General features: G+C 44.3%; 2 protein-coding genes across 5 annotated transcripts in view; both read right to left on the bottom strand.

The window, feature by feature from the left end:
• GRHL1 (grainyhead like transcription factor 1) overlaps positions 1–13567 on the bottom strand; it is a 46229-nt gene extending 32662 nt beyond the window's left edge. For 2 of the 4 annotated variants that reach the window (XM_064707705.1, XM_064707707.1), the window contains exons 1-3: positions 7511–7609; positions 4299–4485; positions 1353–1423 (exon numbers count right to left, since the gene is read on the bottom strand). In XM_064707705.1, coding sequence (XP_064563775.1) covers positions 1353–1423; positions 4299–4485; positions 7511–7557 — 305 coding nt within the window. In that variant the 5' untranslated portion in view covers positions 7558–7609. Of the gene's footprint in view, positions 1–1352; positions 1424–4298; positions 4486–7510; positions 7610–8021; positions 8122–13440 lie in introns of those variants that run through there. The other 2 variants (XM_064707708.1, XM_064707706.1) reach the window with 2 other exon arrangements.
• A 1995-nt stretch (positions 13568–15562) lies between these two features.
• TAF1B (TATA-box binding protein associated factor, RNA polymerase I subunit B) overlaps positions 15563–17406 on the bottom strand; it is a 45991-nt gene continuing 44147 nt past the window's right edge. The window contains exon 15 of the mRNA XM_064707704.1: positions 15563–16224. Within this exon, the coding sequence (XP_064563774.1) occupies positions 15996–16224 (229 nt within the window). The 3' untranslated portion in view covers positions 15563–15995. The remainder of the gene's footprint in view (positions 16225–17406) is intronic.

Below are 17406 nucleotides of genomic sequence, written 5' to 3'. Positions count from 1 at the left end.
TCCTGCTCCTGCAGCTCAATCCTAACCAGAAAAGCTGAGAAACTCATTAAAAAAACCCCATAACTCCTCTCCCACTGTTAGTCATCCCACCTTGGAGAGTAATCACCCTGGAGCAAAGGGTGAGGGTTCACAGCCCAGATCCTCACTGCCTGGAAAACAGCAGACCAAACCTAAGCACTTCCCACCACACAGTGGCACACACAGGCTCCACGAAGCTGCTCTTTGGCAGAGGGAGAAGGACTGACAGCAAGGTTGCTGCTCCTCTGCCCCAGGACTGTGCACCACCTGGGAAGCACTAATAGGGAAATTACACCCCTCGTTTCATGCACAATCCCCCAAGAAAATCCGCACCAGGACTCCTGGGAGTGGTTTGCATGACTTGCCACTCTCCACCCCACCACACTCATTTCTGCCAGGACAGCACTGAGATCTGTGGCTGAGCTGACCTCATGACTAGTAACCACTAAGTCAGCCTGCCCTCTCTTTCTCCCTCCCCACCAATTGGTCCTGCCCCCTCCTTTACACCAATTCAGACATTTCCCCTGCCTCCTTGGTGAGCCAGTTCAGCTTGCCTGGCTGGCAGAAAACTAGCCAGCTTTTCCTTCCCTGTTTGGTGATGGATCAGTGTGAGACCCAATCTGGTTCAAGAGGAGCAGTGGGAACACATGGCTGGGAACCCGTCTGCTCTTCTCGACAACAAGTCACTCACTCAGTTCAGCCACACCACAAAACCTCACCTCAGGTCCTTAAAGCATTCTAGTCTGTCCAAAGAAGAGGATGGTAGGAGTGGAAACTGGCTTGAGTGAACCTCCCATTTGTTATATTTACCTAATCAGTAAAATCTGCTTGGGAGGCATGAGAGAGGGAAGGCAGGTAGGGGAAACCAGACAGAGGTTCCAGAGAACACAAAGGAAGTCCCCAGACAATACAAAACCAAATCACAAGCACTTTGCAGAGCTTCCCAACTGGCCCATGCATGACACAGCAATGCTGCTGGCACCTGAGAACAAAAATCAGCAGAGAGCAACAGAAGTAACTCCATGAAAAATGGAAAGTGTCACCAGTGACTGCAGCCTAGAGGGATGCCTGCACCTAAAGTTAGAGAGCAGCTTTTGCTGGGCTGACTATATGACATCAGCACACCAAAAGCAGATGGATGGCATTAAGCAGCAGTTTGAGCCCCAGTTCTTCACACCATGGTTCAATCTCCATCCTGTTCCTGAGGCAACACAGAGGCACAGAGTAAAAGCTAACAATTTCTCTCCACACTGCAGCAAGTTACTTTCCTTCAGCAGCTTTGCTGGTTGAGGAGGCAATGGAGGAAATAGAGAAGCAACAATAAAAAATAATACCTTTTGTTATGGTCTTGTTCAGGATGTTCTACCTCAGGCTTGGCTGTTGAAGATCTCCTCTCCCTTGGAACCTGAGAAATTTAAGACATACTATAATTCAATTCTTCCTCCCATACAAAAAAATTAGCTCCTTAAAATTTGGTCAAATTAAGGAAGCCTTGCTTTGGATGCCAGGCCAACCCCAGGAGATGCCCCACAGACCCCTACACAGCCAACTCAGTTCACATGTGTCAGCCCTGAGCTCTTGCCAGCAGCAGGTGGTGAGAACACCAGTGCAGAAAATGATCCATCCATGGCTGGAGCACAGTCCTGGGGTGAGCAGGACCAAGAGATTTCCCAAGGTTTTCTGGCAGTGCAGGTTTTCTCCTCTGCAGGCTGGCAGAGTTCAGCTTGCTGGATGAGCTCAAAGCTTGTGAAAAGATGCTGTTCCACAGCCACTTCCCCAAGGACACGTGCTCTCCAGGCCATTCCCTCTAAGACCAGTTGAGGCTCTCCTTTCTCTTCTGTGATCAGGGAATTTGGAACATATTGAGACACTACAGCTCATATTTGTGTATGGCCACACAAAACACACTGGCAAAAACTATATTAAAACTTTTATACACAAAATGTAACCAGCATTCTGGATTTAAGACAGCTCAGTATTACTTCTTGTATTTTATGCCACAGACAGGATTTGCCCTGAAAACACAACATCAGTCAAACAAGTCACCTTGCCCACACACATGCCATTTTCCTGGCTGCACTGCAAGGCCAAGGCTCACAGGAGAAGGTGAACTCTTGGAGCTGTGCTGGCTCAGCTCCTTGCATGGAGCACATAACCAGCACTCCAGCAACCCAAACAGCTGTTGCAGCTGCTGGCACAAGCCTGTGTGCTCAGGTCCCCTCAGCCACACTGCAAGTCCACACAAGCTCTCCTGCCAACCCACACGTAAGGCCTAGGACTTTTGTCACCCTCATCACGCCTCCTGAACGAGCAAAGCAAACATCTTCTGGTGTACGTATGGAGGAGTGAACTCCCACCACACTCCTTCACCAAAGCCTGCTCAGATCCTGCCTCCATTTGCCAGCCTGGGTGCAGGGTGGGGAACCACTTCAGCACGAAGGCAAAGGCTGAGGGCACACCGGCACCAACAGCGTTCTTCTCTACACAGCTCTGACTGGAAACTACATCCTCGTTCTTACACCTGGAATCCCCAGAAACACCAGAACTCTTTGATTTCCCACAGTAACCAGCAAAACTTGGAGAACCTCTAGATGGAGACTGCTGGGAGACCAGCACTAACTAGTCACTGAAAAATAAGAGTTTTCCAACCTGTGTTCGGCCAACACTCCCGAAAGAATTTTTATCCAAAATTTGTTTCCTATAAAGCCTTATTAACCACAGTTGAGCAAGCTCAGTAGTTAAATGGAAGGAAACAAAAGTTTTTTGGTTTTATTGTTTTGGGTTTTTTTAATAGGAAGGTGATCTCATCAGCTGCCTTTAATATGCAGAGGGAGCGTATTAGAAATGCCTCGACGTCATCTCCCTATAACATTACTCCATAGCAGCCCTCAATAAATCTTTCAACCTCCAGCCATTCTGCTTTATCCAAGTGTGCAGCCTACCTGTTCTTCCACCAATTTTTTCTGTGCACCCACTGATACCCAAACATAAGAGGAAACCCTGAAATAGGCATTAATGTACAGCAAATCCTTTCTGCTTTGCCGAGCATGAAGGATCAACATCAACATTCTTTTTGTAAGCTACAGGTTTAGAAATCAAAATTGATCTTGTGGATTAAAATTGTTCTGGTGAAAGCATGTTGTTGTTTGGGTTTTTTTTCCCCAAAAGCACAGAAAGCACATGCACAAAGCAGAAAGGCAGTTTTCTCACAAAACTAGCTGAATAACATCCACATCAGTGAGTCTGTGGCATTTTGTCATGCGTGTGTGGAGTGTTAATCTCCATATTAAGCATTACAAGAATATTTCGGTATGTAAGACATATTCAACTCTTAAAAGGGCAGGCAAGGGTTTTGTCTGCACCGGGCAAACTCATCCAGTGCTTCAAGAACACAACTGAGGCTGGCAACTGCACTCACCACTGTTAAAAGACACAAGCCACAGTGCCAGGCAGGAGAGCCAAGTCAGCCTCCTGGCCTTCCTGCATGCTCAGCAAAGGAATAACAGGCATCTCCACCCGGTGAGCCAGGCCACCATAACACAGGCGTCCCAACACAAGCAGGACCCCTCCCTGCCTGGAAATGCCTGCTGGTCCCCACTGCCCTGGCTAGAGATAACTATCCTAGCTTATACTTTTGGTATTCGGGAAACAGAGCTCAGCAAAATGCACCCCATGCAGACCAGAATGTTCTCTGACTGCTCAGCTCAGCTGTGAGCACCTAGGAAGGCACAGGTCTCCAAGAAGACCACAAACACTGGGCAAGACAATCACTGCTATCAAAGGATTAACAGATCACAGCAGCTGAGGCTCACTGAGGGTTAGAGGGATGCAGACAGCAACTCTTTCCGGTGGACACTTCAGCCCCACACACCACCAAAATCCTGTAACTGTATCTTAGTATCAGCTGAGCTTAGGGATCCTGTGAGTAAAAGGAGTTTCTTACTCCATGTATATATATATTCAGGCAGGGATCTGGTACGAAAGTGTCACTCTTTATGACATTGCCACTTGCAGAACCTGGGGTCAACAGAAAAAGTGCTACTCAAGTTGAAAAGTAGCAAAGTGCTACTTAACTTTTACATCAAGATCTTTTTACAGAGCTAAAAATAAAACAGATTTTCAGAAAGAGAGACATAGGGTTTTTTCAATTTAAAACCCACACTGTTTAAAGTCCTTGTGATCTGTTCACAACTTCTGTAAGATCCTCTAGCAAATGACACCTTTTCCACAGGTGGAACACGAGCTCTGCTGGGTACCAGAGCAAACCCAGGCCAATCTACCTTGTAGTAATCATAGAGCAGTCCGAGGGCAGCTGCACTGTCTTCATCCCCATTGATGCTCATCATAGCTTTGGTAGCTGCTGTGAGGGGATTTTCAAGAAAAGTTTTCCAGGCCTCATCTTCATTGGTGTAAGGACGTCTCTGAGAGTAGAGAGAGTCATTCTGAAGAACCAACACGGGTCTTTTACTTGAATCATAAAAAAAAAGAAGAAATAAAAAAAAAAGTCACCTGTTAGAACACATGAAAAACATTCCAAAAGTTCTTCAAAATTAGCTGCCCCAGTTTCAAGTGGTTCATATTCTGATTCAGTGTACTGCAAGGATTAGTCAACACAAAAAGAAGCCCAGAAACTTAATTCTGATCTCACTCATGCTCAGAGTAAATCAGGATTAATTTGACCAAACTCAGATGGATTACACCAGCCTCTACAAAAAGACAAAGCCATGTAAGAGCACAACTGACCTGCTCATGCTCTGAATCCAACCCAGAAACAGCAACACACTTTCTGGCCAACCACCTACAAAGCTCCAGCACATCCCATGTAAAACTGCCAAGGCACAACCTGATCTAGTTCCCATGTGGAACTAGAAAACGTGCATTAATGAAACATCTCTTTTCTCCAGTGCTTTCAAGTGTCTTCACTCTCAGAACAGATCTAAAAACGCCACCTAGAAGCTACTGATAAGTTACAGATGACATGGGGAAATTGGTAAAGGGGGGTTCAAATCAATTAGGCAGTGTTTTTTCCTGACAAGGGGGAAAAAAACCAACTTACTGCCTAGTTACAGTTAAAATAATCCAGCATACTAGTTTGAAACACACTCAGATGAGTGAAGAAAAAGGAAAAAGATGAGTTATTCCCTTTGTGCTGTAGTATATATATATATATATATATATATATATATAAAATTATATTTACTCTGAACATTTGGAGATTGCTGGGAACCAACTCCAAAATTACTTGGAGATTCTGTCCACAGACAAGAGCAAGATGTGTAGAAAATGTTGTCCTGCCAGCCTAGATAATATTTTTCTGTTCTATTGTAAAACATATGCTTCATCTTTTAAGTCAGCTCAAGTTAATTTTTAAATCTGACTTTTAAACCAGTTCAGTTTTCTTTCCAGTGCAAGTTTAACATTAGTTTACTGCAGATGGGCTGGGGGAGCAGGAGAGGCTTTTTAACTTTCCTAATAATCCCAAACTTGACATTTTTGGTGAACTGGCTACAGTTAAAATAGAAAAGTAGTTATTTAAAAACAACTACTCCCACAAAAAAAAAACCCCAAAAAACCAAAAAAAAACCAACAAAAAACCACCAAAACAAAACAAAAAAACACCTTCACATCCTTTTCCTAGTAGGGAATCCTTCTTTTCATCTATTTCAGATACATTCAGAGACTGAAATATACTACAAATACAAAAAGTTGTGAAATAGAAAGTTGTGAAATACTCTAATCACTATAATCAGCTTAGCAGTATCCTACATTTATCACCACCTTCTACCAAAAAGATTGCAAAGCAAATTATGCATTCGACGCTTTATCAGTTACACAAGTCACCCTGCCGAGCTGCCGTCGCACAGCTTGGCTGAGCTGAAGGCACTGAAAGCAAGTGGGAGTTTCCAGGACTTGTAAGAGCACTTTGTGGCTATAAATCAGTATTATGTAGCTGAAAGAAGAGCAAACAAAAATGACAAAAGAGACAAGTTCTTGCACCAAGCCCGTTCTTTAGGTCCTCATACGTATTTGTGCACACACTGAGACAGACACCCAAACGCAGAGGACAGCTACTTTGTATCAAAGTGAGACGACCCACAGAAGAGAAAGCAGAATTTTCTTTAGGGACGTGGTACAAGCTATTGTTCTTAATATAAAGGAATCCTCAAATATCCATAGCAAATGGGAAGACTCACAGAGGAAAAGGCAACTGAAGTAACCTGGGTGCAGTTCCCTTGATCCATCCCCACCAAGCTGAAGGGCTAAGTCAGCCTTGCTGAACTCACAAAAACACTATGCTGATTCCCTCCAGCAACACAATACTCACATGGGAAGGGAAAATCATCAGAAAACCAAAAATACTGAGAACGAAAGCCTCAATTAGCCAGAAGCCTAGCGAATGCAAGAGCTAAGTATTTCTGTGTGATTTTTTATCATTGAAACACCGAAATTCAATGCACATTGGCCTAAAGGTAACCCACCCACCTAAAAAAGCACAGCAAAAGTTATCTACAGAATTATCAAGAAAAGCAGTGTTTGGCAGGAACTCCCTACTTCAGGGGAACCACAGCTTCTTTCACAAAAATGAGAACATATTGATAAGAGAAGGCAAACACATCTTTTTTTCCTACGTTTTAGAAGATAACCGGCATGCTGATCTGCTCACACAGTGGTAGAAGTCCAGCAGAGGCAGAAAATTAAGCTTCATAGAGCAGTTCTAATAACTTCCCAATTATACTTTCCACTTGACCACAGCGGGAGCAGAGAAATACTACAAAAAGCAGTGACTCTTTGCCTGTGATCTATACCCCAGCCTGGGATGCTCTGTGTTCAGACCACAGAAACGATTCCTCCCTCCTTCGCTGCTGCAGGTCCTGTCCCTGTCACCGTGTGAGCCCAGAGGCGCGCAGCCACGCTGTGCCCGCTGCTGCACAGAGCTCGCCCCAAACGCTGGGGCAGCACCACGATGGCTGTCACTGCTGCGCCACAACAGCAAAGTGCACGTACCCAAACCGCTACCACCTCATCTACTAAGTGTCACTGGAAATAAAAACACCTATGAAAAATCCTAGTCAGAGACATGAGTTAAGCCAGCTGCTGCATTGGAGTCCTCTTCCTAGAAAGTAGCATGTTGAAACAAAAAGTTGGGTTTAAAATCCTACACGTTCCCTAGGAAACGAGCGCATTTGAGTCACCAATCATTCAAAGCATAGAAATTTTTAAATCGGCTCTTGAAAGCAAATCACTTCAGAGCTACCCCATTTTCTGGCACCCAGGTGTCCACGGCCACTGTCAGCAGATGGACACGGTGACAAGTGCAGCAACAGACCCGAGTCCGTAAACACAGCCTGGGATCCGCTTGAAGGCGACGTCTCGTACTCAACACCACGGAGTTACAGAACACACACACCTCGAGCTCAGTTTAACTCGTTCAGGACCCAACTTCGGCTACTCCGGGGTCGCCCCAGCCGAGCTGGCCGGGAGCCGCCCTTACCTGCCGAAGTCCACCTTGCCGGAGGGATGCGCCTCGTAGAAATCCATGGGGGCGGCTGCGGCCGCCGGGCAGCGGCGCGGGGGCTCAGCCCGGCTCCCTCGGCCCGGCAGCTCCTCCCGACGGCGCGGCCGCCGCCACCGCCGCCCGCATTTAAGGCGCGGCCCGGCGGGGCGGGGGGCGGCCCCACGCCTCGCTGCGGGTGTCGGGTTTCAAAGCCGGCCCAGCCCCGGCGCTCGCCCCGCGGGGCGGGGTGGCCGCCGGGGTCGCCCCGCTGCGCCGCCGGCTCCCCCCCGGGGCTCAGCCCCCGCTCCCCCCGCCGTTCGCACCGCCCCGCCTCGCCGCAGCCTCCGGGTGCTCCCCCGAGAGAGAGGAGCCAGGGGGGCGGACCCGTGAGAGCGGCTGCTCCGGCCCGGCCCCCGGGCGGCGAGCCCCTCTCGCCGCAGCCCCCCGGCGGGGCGGCAGCACCGGTCGGACCGGACGCGGTACTTCTTCCCCCGCCCGGCTCACTCACTTGTCGTAGTCCTGTGTCATGTCTGGCGGAGGCAGCGGGCGGCAGGACTGGCCGGGCGGGTCGGGAGGAGCAGCGCCGCGCACCCGCCGCTCCGACGGGTTTTGTCGGCTCCTCTCGCCCGCTCAGGTGCTCCCGCAGCCGCAGGTGGACGCGCGCCGCGCCGCGCCTCCCATTGGCTGCCGCGGCCCGAGGGGCGGGGCCGCCGAGTCCCAATTGGTCGGGCGCACTCGGGGGCGGAGCCGGCGGTGTGAGGGCTCCGCGGGCCGGGGCGGCGGGACAGAGCTGCGAGCGAGGGGACAGGCCGGGAGCAGCCTGGTGTCCTTCCCGTGCTAAAATGGGATTCCCTTCTCCCTCTCTCCCCTCCCATGTAGCTTTATTGCTTTTTCATGTACTGCACCCACTTTTAGAAAAATCTAAACTCGCCACAGTCATATGAATTGTCTTTACTACGGTCTTAAAGTGTGCCGCGGCAGGTTGACGTTGGACATTAGGAGGAGTTTCTTTGCGAAGGAGCGATTAGACATTGGAATGGGGTGCCCCGGGAGGTGGTGGCCTCCTTGGCCTGGCAGTTTTTAAGGAAAGACAGGATGTGGCACTGAGTGCTCTGGTCCTGCTGACAGGATGGTGTTTGGTCATAGGTTGGACTCGATGATCTCAGATATCTTTTCCAACCTAATTGATGCCGTGAATTTGCACAAGCATGGCACCAGCTGCTAAGGGGCAGCATGCTGATCCATGTGTTACTCATTGCCTCTCAGATGAACCCGGGTTTGGGAAGCAAGGGACACTTACAATGTGAGCAGTGCTGAAACTGCATCAAAATGCTCCAGTGTAACACCAACAGCAGCATCACAAACAGCAGATTTATTCAAACTGGCATGCATGAAGTTAAATCAGATCTTGAGTTTCTCCTTGAGAAATAGGGGTGGGAGGTTGCTTGTCTAAGTAACAAGTTGAATCAAACCCATATAGCAACAGTGCTATCTATCATATGTCAAGATGCTTCAGATAGCTACTGTAATTTAAAAGTATGCTCACTAATAAGAGGTCTCCTTCTAGGTCAAAATCTCTTCTCTATTTGTACAGGATATACTCCAATGCAAAATTATAGAAGAACAATTCAATTCAACCGAAGGAAATATGAAACTGAAGACAAACTTTAACTAAGGGTCTAATCCTGGAAGTTGCTTAATATCCTCTGATTGGATTACAGTTAGTGTTCTAAAAACAAAATATTTTGTTTGGATCTGCAAACACTGCCATTAGGACAGCAAAAGATAAATACCAATACTGAAGTAGGATCTCGCTCTACAAAGTGAAATGAACTGATGTAAATTTCTCTTTATGACAAGCAATAAAAACTATTCTATATTTTGAACTCATCTTTAAAATGTAATTCAAGATTACATAGAAGAAATTTCTTATCTGATCTCACATTCAAAAAAAAATACTGTCATCTGATCAAGAGGTTGGAAAGTTACATTTTTCCAAACAAGTATAACTTGCTTTGTTTCCGATACAAATTACAAAACCAGCTCAAAATCGCAAGTACTGGGAAGGACTGCTGACTTTCTTGGGTGCCATTCACTCCTCGTGCTCCCCGCTTCTGTTCATAGAATTCTGGGATGTGCAGACACAACAGCTGCTTTTTGGCACAGGGGCACACTTTTCATTAACAATAAAATCTAATACTGCCCTGTAGCCATAGGTGACCCAGATGCAGTATGTGCTGGAGTTCAGTCACATGTTTATATTGCACCCCAACTGCTAAAATCTTAGTGATGTGCCACACTCGATATTTATATTTAACTAGAGTTTACCATGATTTTATTCCAAATAACTCAAAGCTGTTTGTCTCTGCAAAAGGGCTGCCTTTACTTAACAGCCTGATCCCCTGATGAAAACTTGGTTATCACCATAGCAATCACTTCCACATTCAGGAGACAATGATATAAACACCGGATTGTGACACCGCTGACTAATCTGCTGGTCACAATCTAGACTCTGCAACACCACTTGTAGGTGTATTTATGTGATGTCACTAACTGGGTTGCATCACCACCAAGTAAAATCGGGCAAGAAGCACAAGGGGATTTAGCAGAGCTTTGGCTGGGGCATAAAGCCATGCCAGCCTGGTGGGGCAGTGCTCTGGCAGGACTTCCCTTGCCCTGTTTGACTGCCCTTCCATCCAACTTATTCCTTCTCTCAGCCCTTTCACCTCAAATTCACTGCTCTCCTCCACTTTTCATGCCCTTCCCTTAACCTCTCCCTCTGCCTCAGTCCTTCCTTCAGCATTCTCCTTCCTCTCTTCACACATTTGTTTCCTTTTAAACGAATCCCACTCCAAACAAGGAAGGACCCCCACCACACTCATACATCACTGGCACCCATCAGGTTGAGCACTGTCCCATCACGCTTGCCCCTCTTCCCAGCCTGTCTTTTCACACTGCTGTGTAGAGAAACTGCAATTTGTTCTGGACAAGAATTAGCTACTGTTATGACTTACCTAACAAATATGGGTTTAAAATCTCATACCTGATAATTATCATCTACATGCTCTGGTCATTCACACCTGTGTAATAAACAAACAAGTTGCATCAGGTTTGTGGCAGTACTTTTGATTTCACAAAACACGGCAGGGAGTCAAAACAAGATACTTTTTGCTTAATCTGAAACCATAAGATACAACAGCTGGGCTGCAGAGCTGGATGTAAAGAGCAGGGAAGCTCCTATGCTTTCCATTACACAGCACACCAGGCAAGCTTTCCTTCTCTGCCAGCAGGCCTGTAGTTGCTAAGGATAGACCTGGAAAAGTGAGCCCAAAGCTGATCACTGACCCCTGCAGAATAAGCCTGAAGACATTAACAAGATTAAAAACAAAACCAAAAAACAAACAAAACCCCAAAACCTAAACAAACAATCATAAAACAAACAAAAAAACCGCAACCCCCCCAAAAAAAAGAGCCCAAACAGAGTTTCACAAACTCAGGGGAAACTGAGGTGAAAGAAGGCACAAGGGAAAGAAATACACGAGTGACAGTGGAAAAGGAAGCTGGAAATGCCTTGTAAGAAAGAGATGGAAAAAAGATATAGAATAAATGAAAGCACAATGTGTGAAATATCAAACAAAGAAACAGTTTGCTTTCCACTTCAGTCATATCCCTATATACAATCTTGCAAACATTCCTTAAAGATTTTCCTTTTGATTCTGTATTTATCCCTAAAGATAATGTAAATCTTGTTAAAATTAGTTACAAACTACTCAGGGCCAAGAGATGTAGTTCCATCAGCCAGACTGAGGACACACTGAATTTACTACAATATAAATTCACCAATTTTGCAGCAGCCTCTATATTACAAAAAGTCAGCCTAAAACCTAAAATTTTATTGATGATAAAATCTTTAGCACATTTCACTGAGCACTTCTCACCTCTGGTCAATATTGTGCTCCCTCTGGGGCTGACTGCTGTGCCCATGGGTCCTGCCACACGGGCCCACACTGGTGCTGTGAGAGGACAGCGGGTGCAGCTCCTTTGGTGCCCACTGTTCCCTGCCCAACCCACTTTGCTCCGCAGCACAGAAGCCACCAGCTGCCCAGTTGGGAGTTATGAATGCCCCCGGTCTCAGTTCAGGAAACAACTGTTTGCCACAATTTTATATCAACACAGCACAACAGAAGCACCCCAGGATCGCAGCGCAGGCACTGAACACGCTTGGTGGCATTGTCACAAAGCTGTGGCAGGGGCTGCAGCTGGTGAGCAAAGTCACTGCTGGGACAATGGGATGGTCTGTGAGCTGACACAGAGTACTTCTACAACAGAGAGCAGCCGTATGAGACTACCAGAGGAAAGTGCTTGTATTTTCTTCTAAAAGCACCTGATGTGCTGCTGGAGGCCGAATGTAGATGCTGAGGGCGGGGGAAGCGTGTTCTGGCTCTGGAAATGCTGCCATGAGCAGTTGTACAAGGGCAGCAGTAACCTCACGTGAGGACAAAGCTTCCATCTCCTGTCCCGGTAATCCTTACTCTTGCTCACCATTTCAGCAGCATCCGCATCCTAGCAGAAGGAGCAGTGAAAGACCTTTCACATATGCCTGTTTCCACAGCTTGGCATCTCCTTTATGCTCTCCCTCATCTAACCTGGCCAGGAACAAAGAGCTTCACACATAAGGAGCTACAGGACCAGTAACTGTGGAGATGCTGGAAAGCATCCTGCATTTAGCATAAGGACAAATGCAGTGAGAGACACTGCTGTAACCAACCCACACACAAACATCCTCAGCCAGGAAATATCTACAACCATATGTGCTGGGAAGCCCTTTCCATCTGAGATCAAAATAGAAGATTCATTACACAGAATCATCCTGACTTTTCTCCACCTGTGAAGGACAAAACTTATGCAACCTGACATGGGGAAAGGAGAGATGATCTAGGGCGCAGACACCTTTGGGGATTTAACGTATCCAGACTTTACCTGTCCCAAAGGCCCTGTGGGTCCTGGCTCTTTTGCTCCCAGCCCTGCAAGACTATTGCCTTGACAACTTATTACAACATCCTGAATTTTTTATTCAGAACAAGCAGAAGTCCTATCTGTCTAGAACAGGAGAAAAGCCATTTGAGGAAGGGACTTTTGAGATTTCCAAGATGTTATGAGAAAGCAAGATACTCATTGCCTTGCCTGCAAAACTGCATGAAATTTTCTTAAATCTCTTACGCATGATTGTTTCAGGGGTTGTGCTAAAAAATGGGTTAGAAAAGATGAAATTGCAGTGAAGCCCATGCAATACACTATGGCAAATAAATTAGACTAGCATTGCTTACAGACATTGGGCTTTGCTGATTCTCATTCTCTGGTTAAATCAGGTTTAGGCCTTTCACTCTGTGTAACTCAAAAACCTCTCCTTCATGTCTGGACTACAGCAAAACTTTGAAAATAAAAATGTATTTGACTGAGATGAAGTTCATACTGAGAACACAGACTACACTGATGTAGTGAAAAACTACTAAGGGTAAAATACCAATTGCGCTGAAGGCTGTGCCTTTCAAAAGAAAATGAAATATTTGTTCTATTTCTCCAGCAAAACAACAGAAAGCTTGCATTTAGGAGAATTTGTAAAGCCAGATTACTTTTGCCCATTTAAACACACTTTTTTTCCCCTAAGACATAAAGTAGGAAAAAATCAAAATTCACTTTAGAAGGCACATCAAGATCTTAGAATAACTGATTTGCTATTAAGTTAATAATTAATTAAGTCTTCTCAGTATATACTGTTTAAAAAGTTTATTCTAAAACCCCCACTTGCCTTTATCTATGCACTTAAGAACAGTCATTCAAATTTTAGAGTAAGAAACTAAACAAGGGGAGCCTCTTTTACTCGCATTTTACACGGGATTAAGTACAAAAAAGTAGCTGAGCTTTACCTGGGCACTTTCAGCAACTAGTTACAGCAAGGAGCTGTAATTTCCAGGCCGAAGAGAGGCGGCTGGAGGTGCTGTGCGGCGCAGCCACCCTGCCCCGCGGCGGTGCCCGCAGCTGTCTGTCTGTCTGTCCGCCCCGCCTCCGGCCGCTGCTCACTGCGCTCCGAGCAGCCGGCCCAAGAGAGCTCGGCTCCTTCACCCAGGATCAGGCACTCCTGGGGCTCGTCAGCTTCTTAAACACCATTACTCCAACCCTAGTGTTGATTGATTAAACTGCACAGAACGAACAAAAAGCATTTTTGGGGCGCACCCTTTATTTTAAACCTGACTCTTAGCCTATGTGTCCAGAAGGCACACGGCTCTTGATGATTAACTGCAGCTTTATGCCAGTTTATTAAAGTACAGCCTTAATTTAGCCTAACATCTAAGGGAGCTTTCTTACGTTTGTAACAATGAGCACAGTATTTTTAATTTGCGAAGCTCAGATTTTACTGCTACAGTAGTTTTAGAAGAAAGCTCTACCTATAATTAAGTGTGTAAGTCCTTCAAATAAAGACTTCTGAATTAAATTAATCCTTTATATATACACTGAAGTGTCTTTTAGATAGGTAATTCAAAACTTTAACAGATATTACAGTAAAAAGATTGAGATGCTTTCAGTCATTTGAGCCAGCACTGTTGAAAAGAGTGACAATGTGTATTACACTTCTATAGATTTTTAACTGACACAAATATTCTTCCAGAAAAGTACAAACACTAACTTTACCAAATACCTACAACTATTAGTAATTCATTCAGGTGAGGTCAAATATAATAGGGGATGGCTAATTTTAAAACACAAACACAGACACGAGAGGTGATTTAAACTGCTATGTTCCAAGTCCACTAATGTAAACATCAGTTCAGACACACCTCGCCAGAAGTCTGAGGTATCTAGCACAGCATGGCAGTAGATGTAGACATGCTGCCCTGTGCCCACTTACGAAATCTCTTAACACATACAACCAAGTAATAATTCAGTCTCTTTCCTCTTCCCACATCAAGCACAGTTTAGTGCTCTATGGCTAAAACTATGCCTTCTCATCTGCCTGTTAGTCACTTTATAGGACCATTGCTTTAAATCCCTGTTCTGCAGTAATTAACTAAAATACCTGAAAAAGCAAAAACTTTCACCCAAACTGTGTCTTTTGTGTCACCCCAAATCAGGACACCATATTACCCCCTGCCTCTATTGAGCTAGCCAAGCCTCCTGGTTTGCCAGTATTTCCATGTAACTATTAAAACTTTTAGTAGTCCTGTCTGCCCTGTTTGTATGTGAAATACCACTTTACCACTTGCTCCAGACAGGTAGGGCACATCACCTCTCCTATCATTCACCTGTTCCCAATTTTTAAACAACTTCATGGTTTAAACCCTTCGCAATCTACTCACTGAACCGATTACCCTTCCAGATTACATCTCATTGAAGCCCTTGCTCAGGGAGGAAGTCATTACTCTTTGTCAAGTCTGCAGGCACCATTTTTCTTAATTATAACAATGCTTAGGAACAGTTGTTGGTTTTGATCAAACAGATTTGGTAAATTCTGTACTCTGTACTGATGGTTGGAAATGATGACTTTAATTTCATTGAGCTGAAAGCAGCATAATTAATCTGGGTATCTACACAGCATCTAGGTTCAATATATCTATATTGTTATGGTGTCTTTCATGGTGTGGCAGCACCCAACTTCATATACATGTCCTCTGGGACAGTATAAAAACATGGTGTATAAATAAGATCCAGCATGAGAAACTGGTGGAATGGCCAGGGCACAAGCTGCTGAAGATGCTGCATTATAAAGTGGTCAGAAGAAATTCAAGGCTTTAACAGACTTGCAAAAGAAGAATGACAGGAGGATCTGGCAGTTAGGATCAGATTTTATAGTAGGTACAAAAGTATCTGCAAAATCTGTGAAGCCTGAAATGGAACTTGGACCTGAAAGGTGTTAACCTAAATGAGAGTCTCAGGCACAACAAGAGACTGGGAAATATACAACATGCAAGGAAATGTAGAAAACAGTGCCAGAGTTGTTCCGGAAGAATTGGAATGTTGTTTAGAAATACTAAAGAAAAAACTCACTGCAATGACAACATTAAACAACTGCTTTTTTTATTTGTTAACATAGTATTTAAAAACAAAATAAGAAATAGAAATATATTTACTGTCATACAATGGTAGGTAAAAAAATAGGTATTTTAATTGCAAAATCTCACAATGTAATTAGATGCTAATGTCATGTCCAGTACACTCAAAATATGTACAATTATGCCCCAAAAAATGGTAATTTCACAGCTTCCTGTTGGCTCTGATGCAAATTAATGAAATAAATGGTCATTAACAGTTTCCTTGGCAGTTTCCTTTCCCAGTAACAGTGACTTAAATTATAGATAAAATGACACTAAAACTGAAGTACAGTAGTCGATGTCAGCACTCCCATCTTAACAAAAAATGTCCATAAGACAAAAGAATCAGTGTAAGTTCAGATGTAATACCATGGTTTGGGATCCAACCAACTAATTTACATGGGTTTAATACTGGAGGTTTTAGGCCTTTTTATCTTCCTTAGCACTGTGTTGTATTTTAGTTTTTTACAGAGTTTTTTATTAAAAAGTCTGTGTTCTATCATACACACCTCATCATGGATATAAGAGGGTTGAATCCTCAGAAGAAAAGAGAACAACCCTAGCACAAAATGGTAACTCTGGGGAAACTCCACTTCTCTGTAATGAGCCAGATGACCACACAATCTGAAAAGAAATGGAGAGAAAACAAAAGCCCTAAATTACAAGTACATTTAGTACTTAGCTAGCATTTATATATTAAACTGTAATTAGAGACAAACTTTACACTTTACCAACAGCATAAATCACAATTCTAGTTTACAGTGTTGATTCCTGTGAAGTGATCCACTCCTGCAAAACCATGAAGTATAGGACTGAACCAAGGTATCTTCAGAGCTGGTGCAAACACACTAAGAAGAAAAAGCCACTATAGCTCCTTGCATTATGAATCAGGATCTTACTCAGCCAGGCAAAGAATACATTTTTTGACTTTCAGGACTAAATGGAATCTCTGTTTGTTCTTCCAGCTTTTAGAAAATGTAGCAAAGTCTTAAAATGACTACCTCACCCTATGTTTTAAATTTCTAAGACTATCCAATTCAAACACCTTAGGTTCTTTACTCTGTTCTCTCTCCACAGGGTTCCCCTCTCATCTCATCTTCCTGACACTATGTCATGGGATAATAACCCATTCATTTATTGTCCATTGCCTTTGTGTGCTAAATACAAATTACATGTATAGAAACAAGAGAGAAAAGCTAAATTAAGTCAATGGAGTAAAAGAGTAACATAGGAAACACTCAAGCAAACACTGATGAGGTCAACAGAAAGTAATTAGTGCTGTAGCAGCCTTCTGCTTAATTATTTTGTAGCTTTTGTGGTTAAAATGTTAATGAAAATGATGAGGTGATTTTATTGATGAAGTATATAATGAAAATAGCAGACTAGATTTGCTGGTAACCAAACAAAAGATGACACAGAGGACAAGCTGCAGAGATACATTAAGTTCACCAACTTAGGTTGGAAAAACACCAAACTGGATAAGGCTCAAATTTAGTTTAAAATACTATAAAGTTTCAATTTTTAAATAAAGACACTGTACATTGCTATGGGGGTTCAGGTGTTAGATTCACCTATAAACTCTATACATCTTCTAACTTACTAGGTATTGCCTTGGGATGTGGAGAAGCAGTTTAAAATGTTCCCTGTGTCTGATTCAGAGCAGCTGTCTTAAATACTCACCAGAACAACAACTGGGATCTGTCTGTCCCAATTTACAGGTAAGTGTGCTAATTACTAGACTATAAAGTCATTTGCTCGCTCCCTCTGGCCCAGCAAACATTTACATTTTACCTCAAACTGGAGGAA

Source organism: Zonotrichia leucophrys, chromosome 3 (genome assembly GCF_028769735.1).
Source record: "Zonotrichia leucophrys gambelii isolate GWCS_2022_RI chromosome 3, RI_Zleu_2.0, whole genome shotgun sequence".
NCBI classification, from domain to species: domain Eukaryota; kingdom Metazoa; phylum Chordata; class Aves; order Passeriformes; family Passerellidae; genus Zonotrichia; species Zonotrichia leucophrys.
This window is presented reverse-complemented; position numbering and strand designations above follow the sequence as displayed.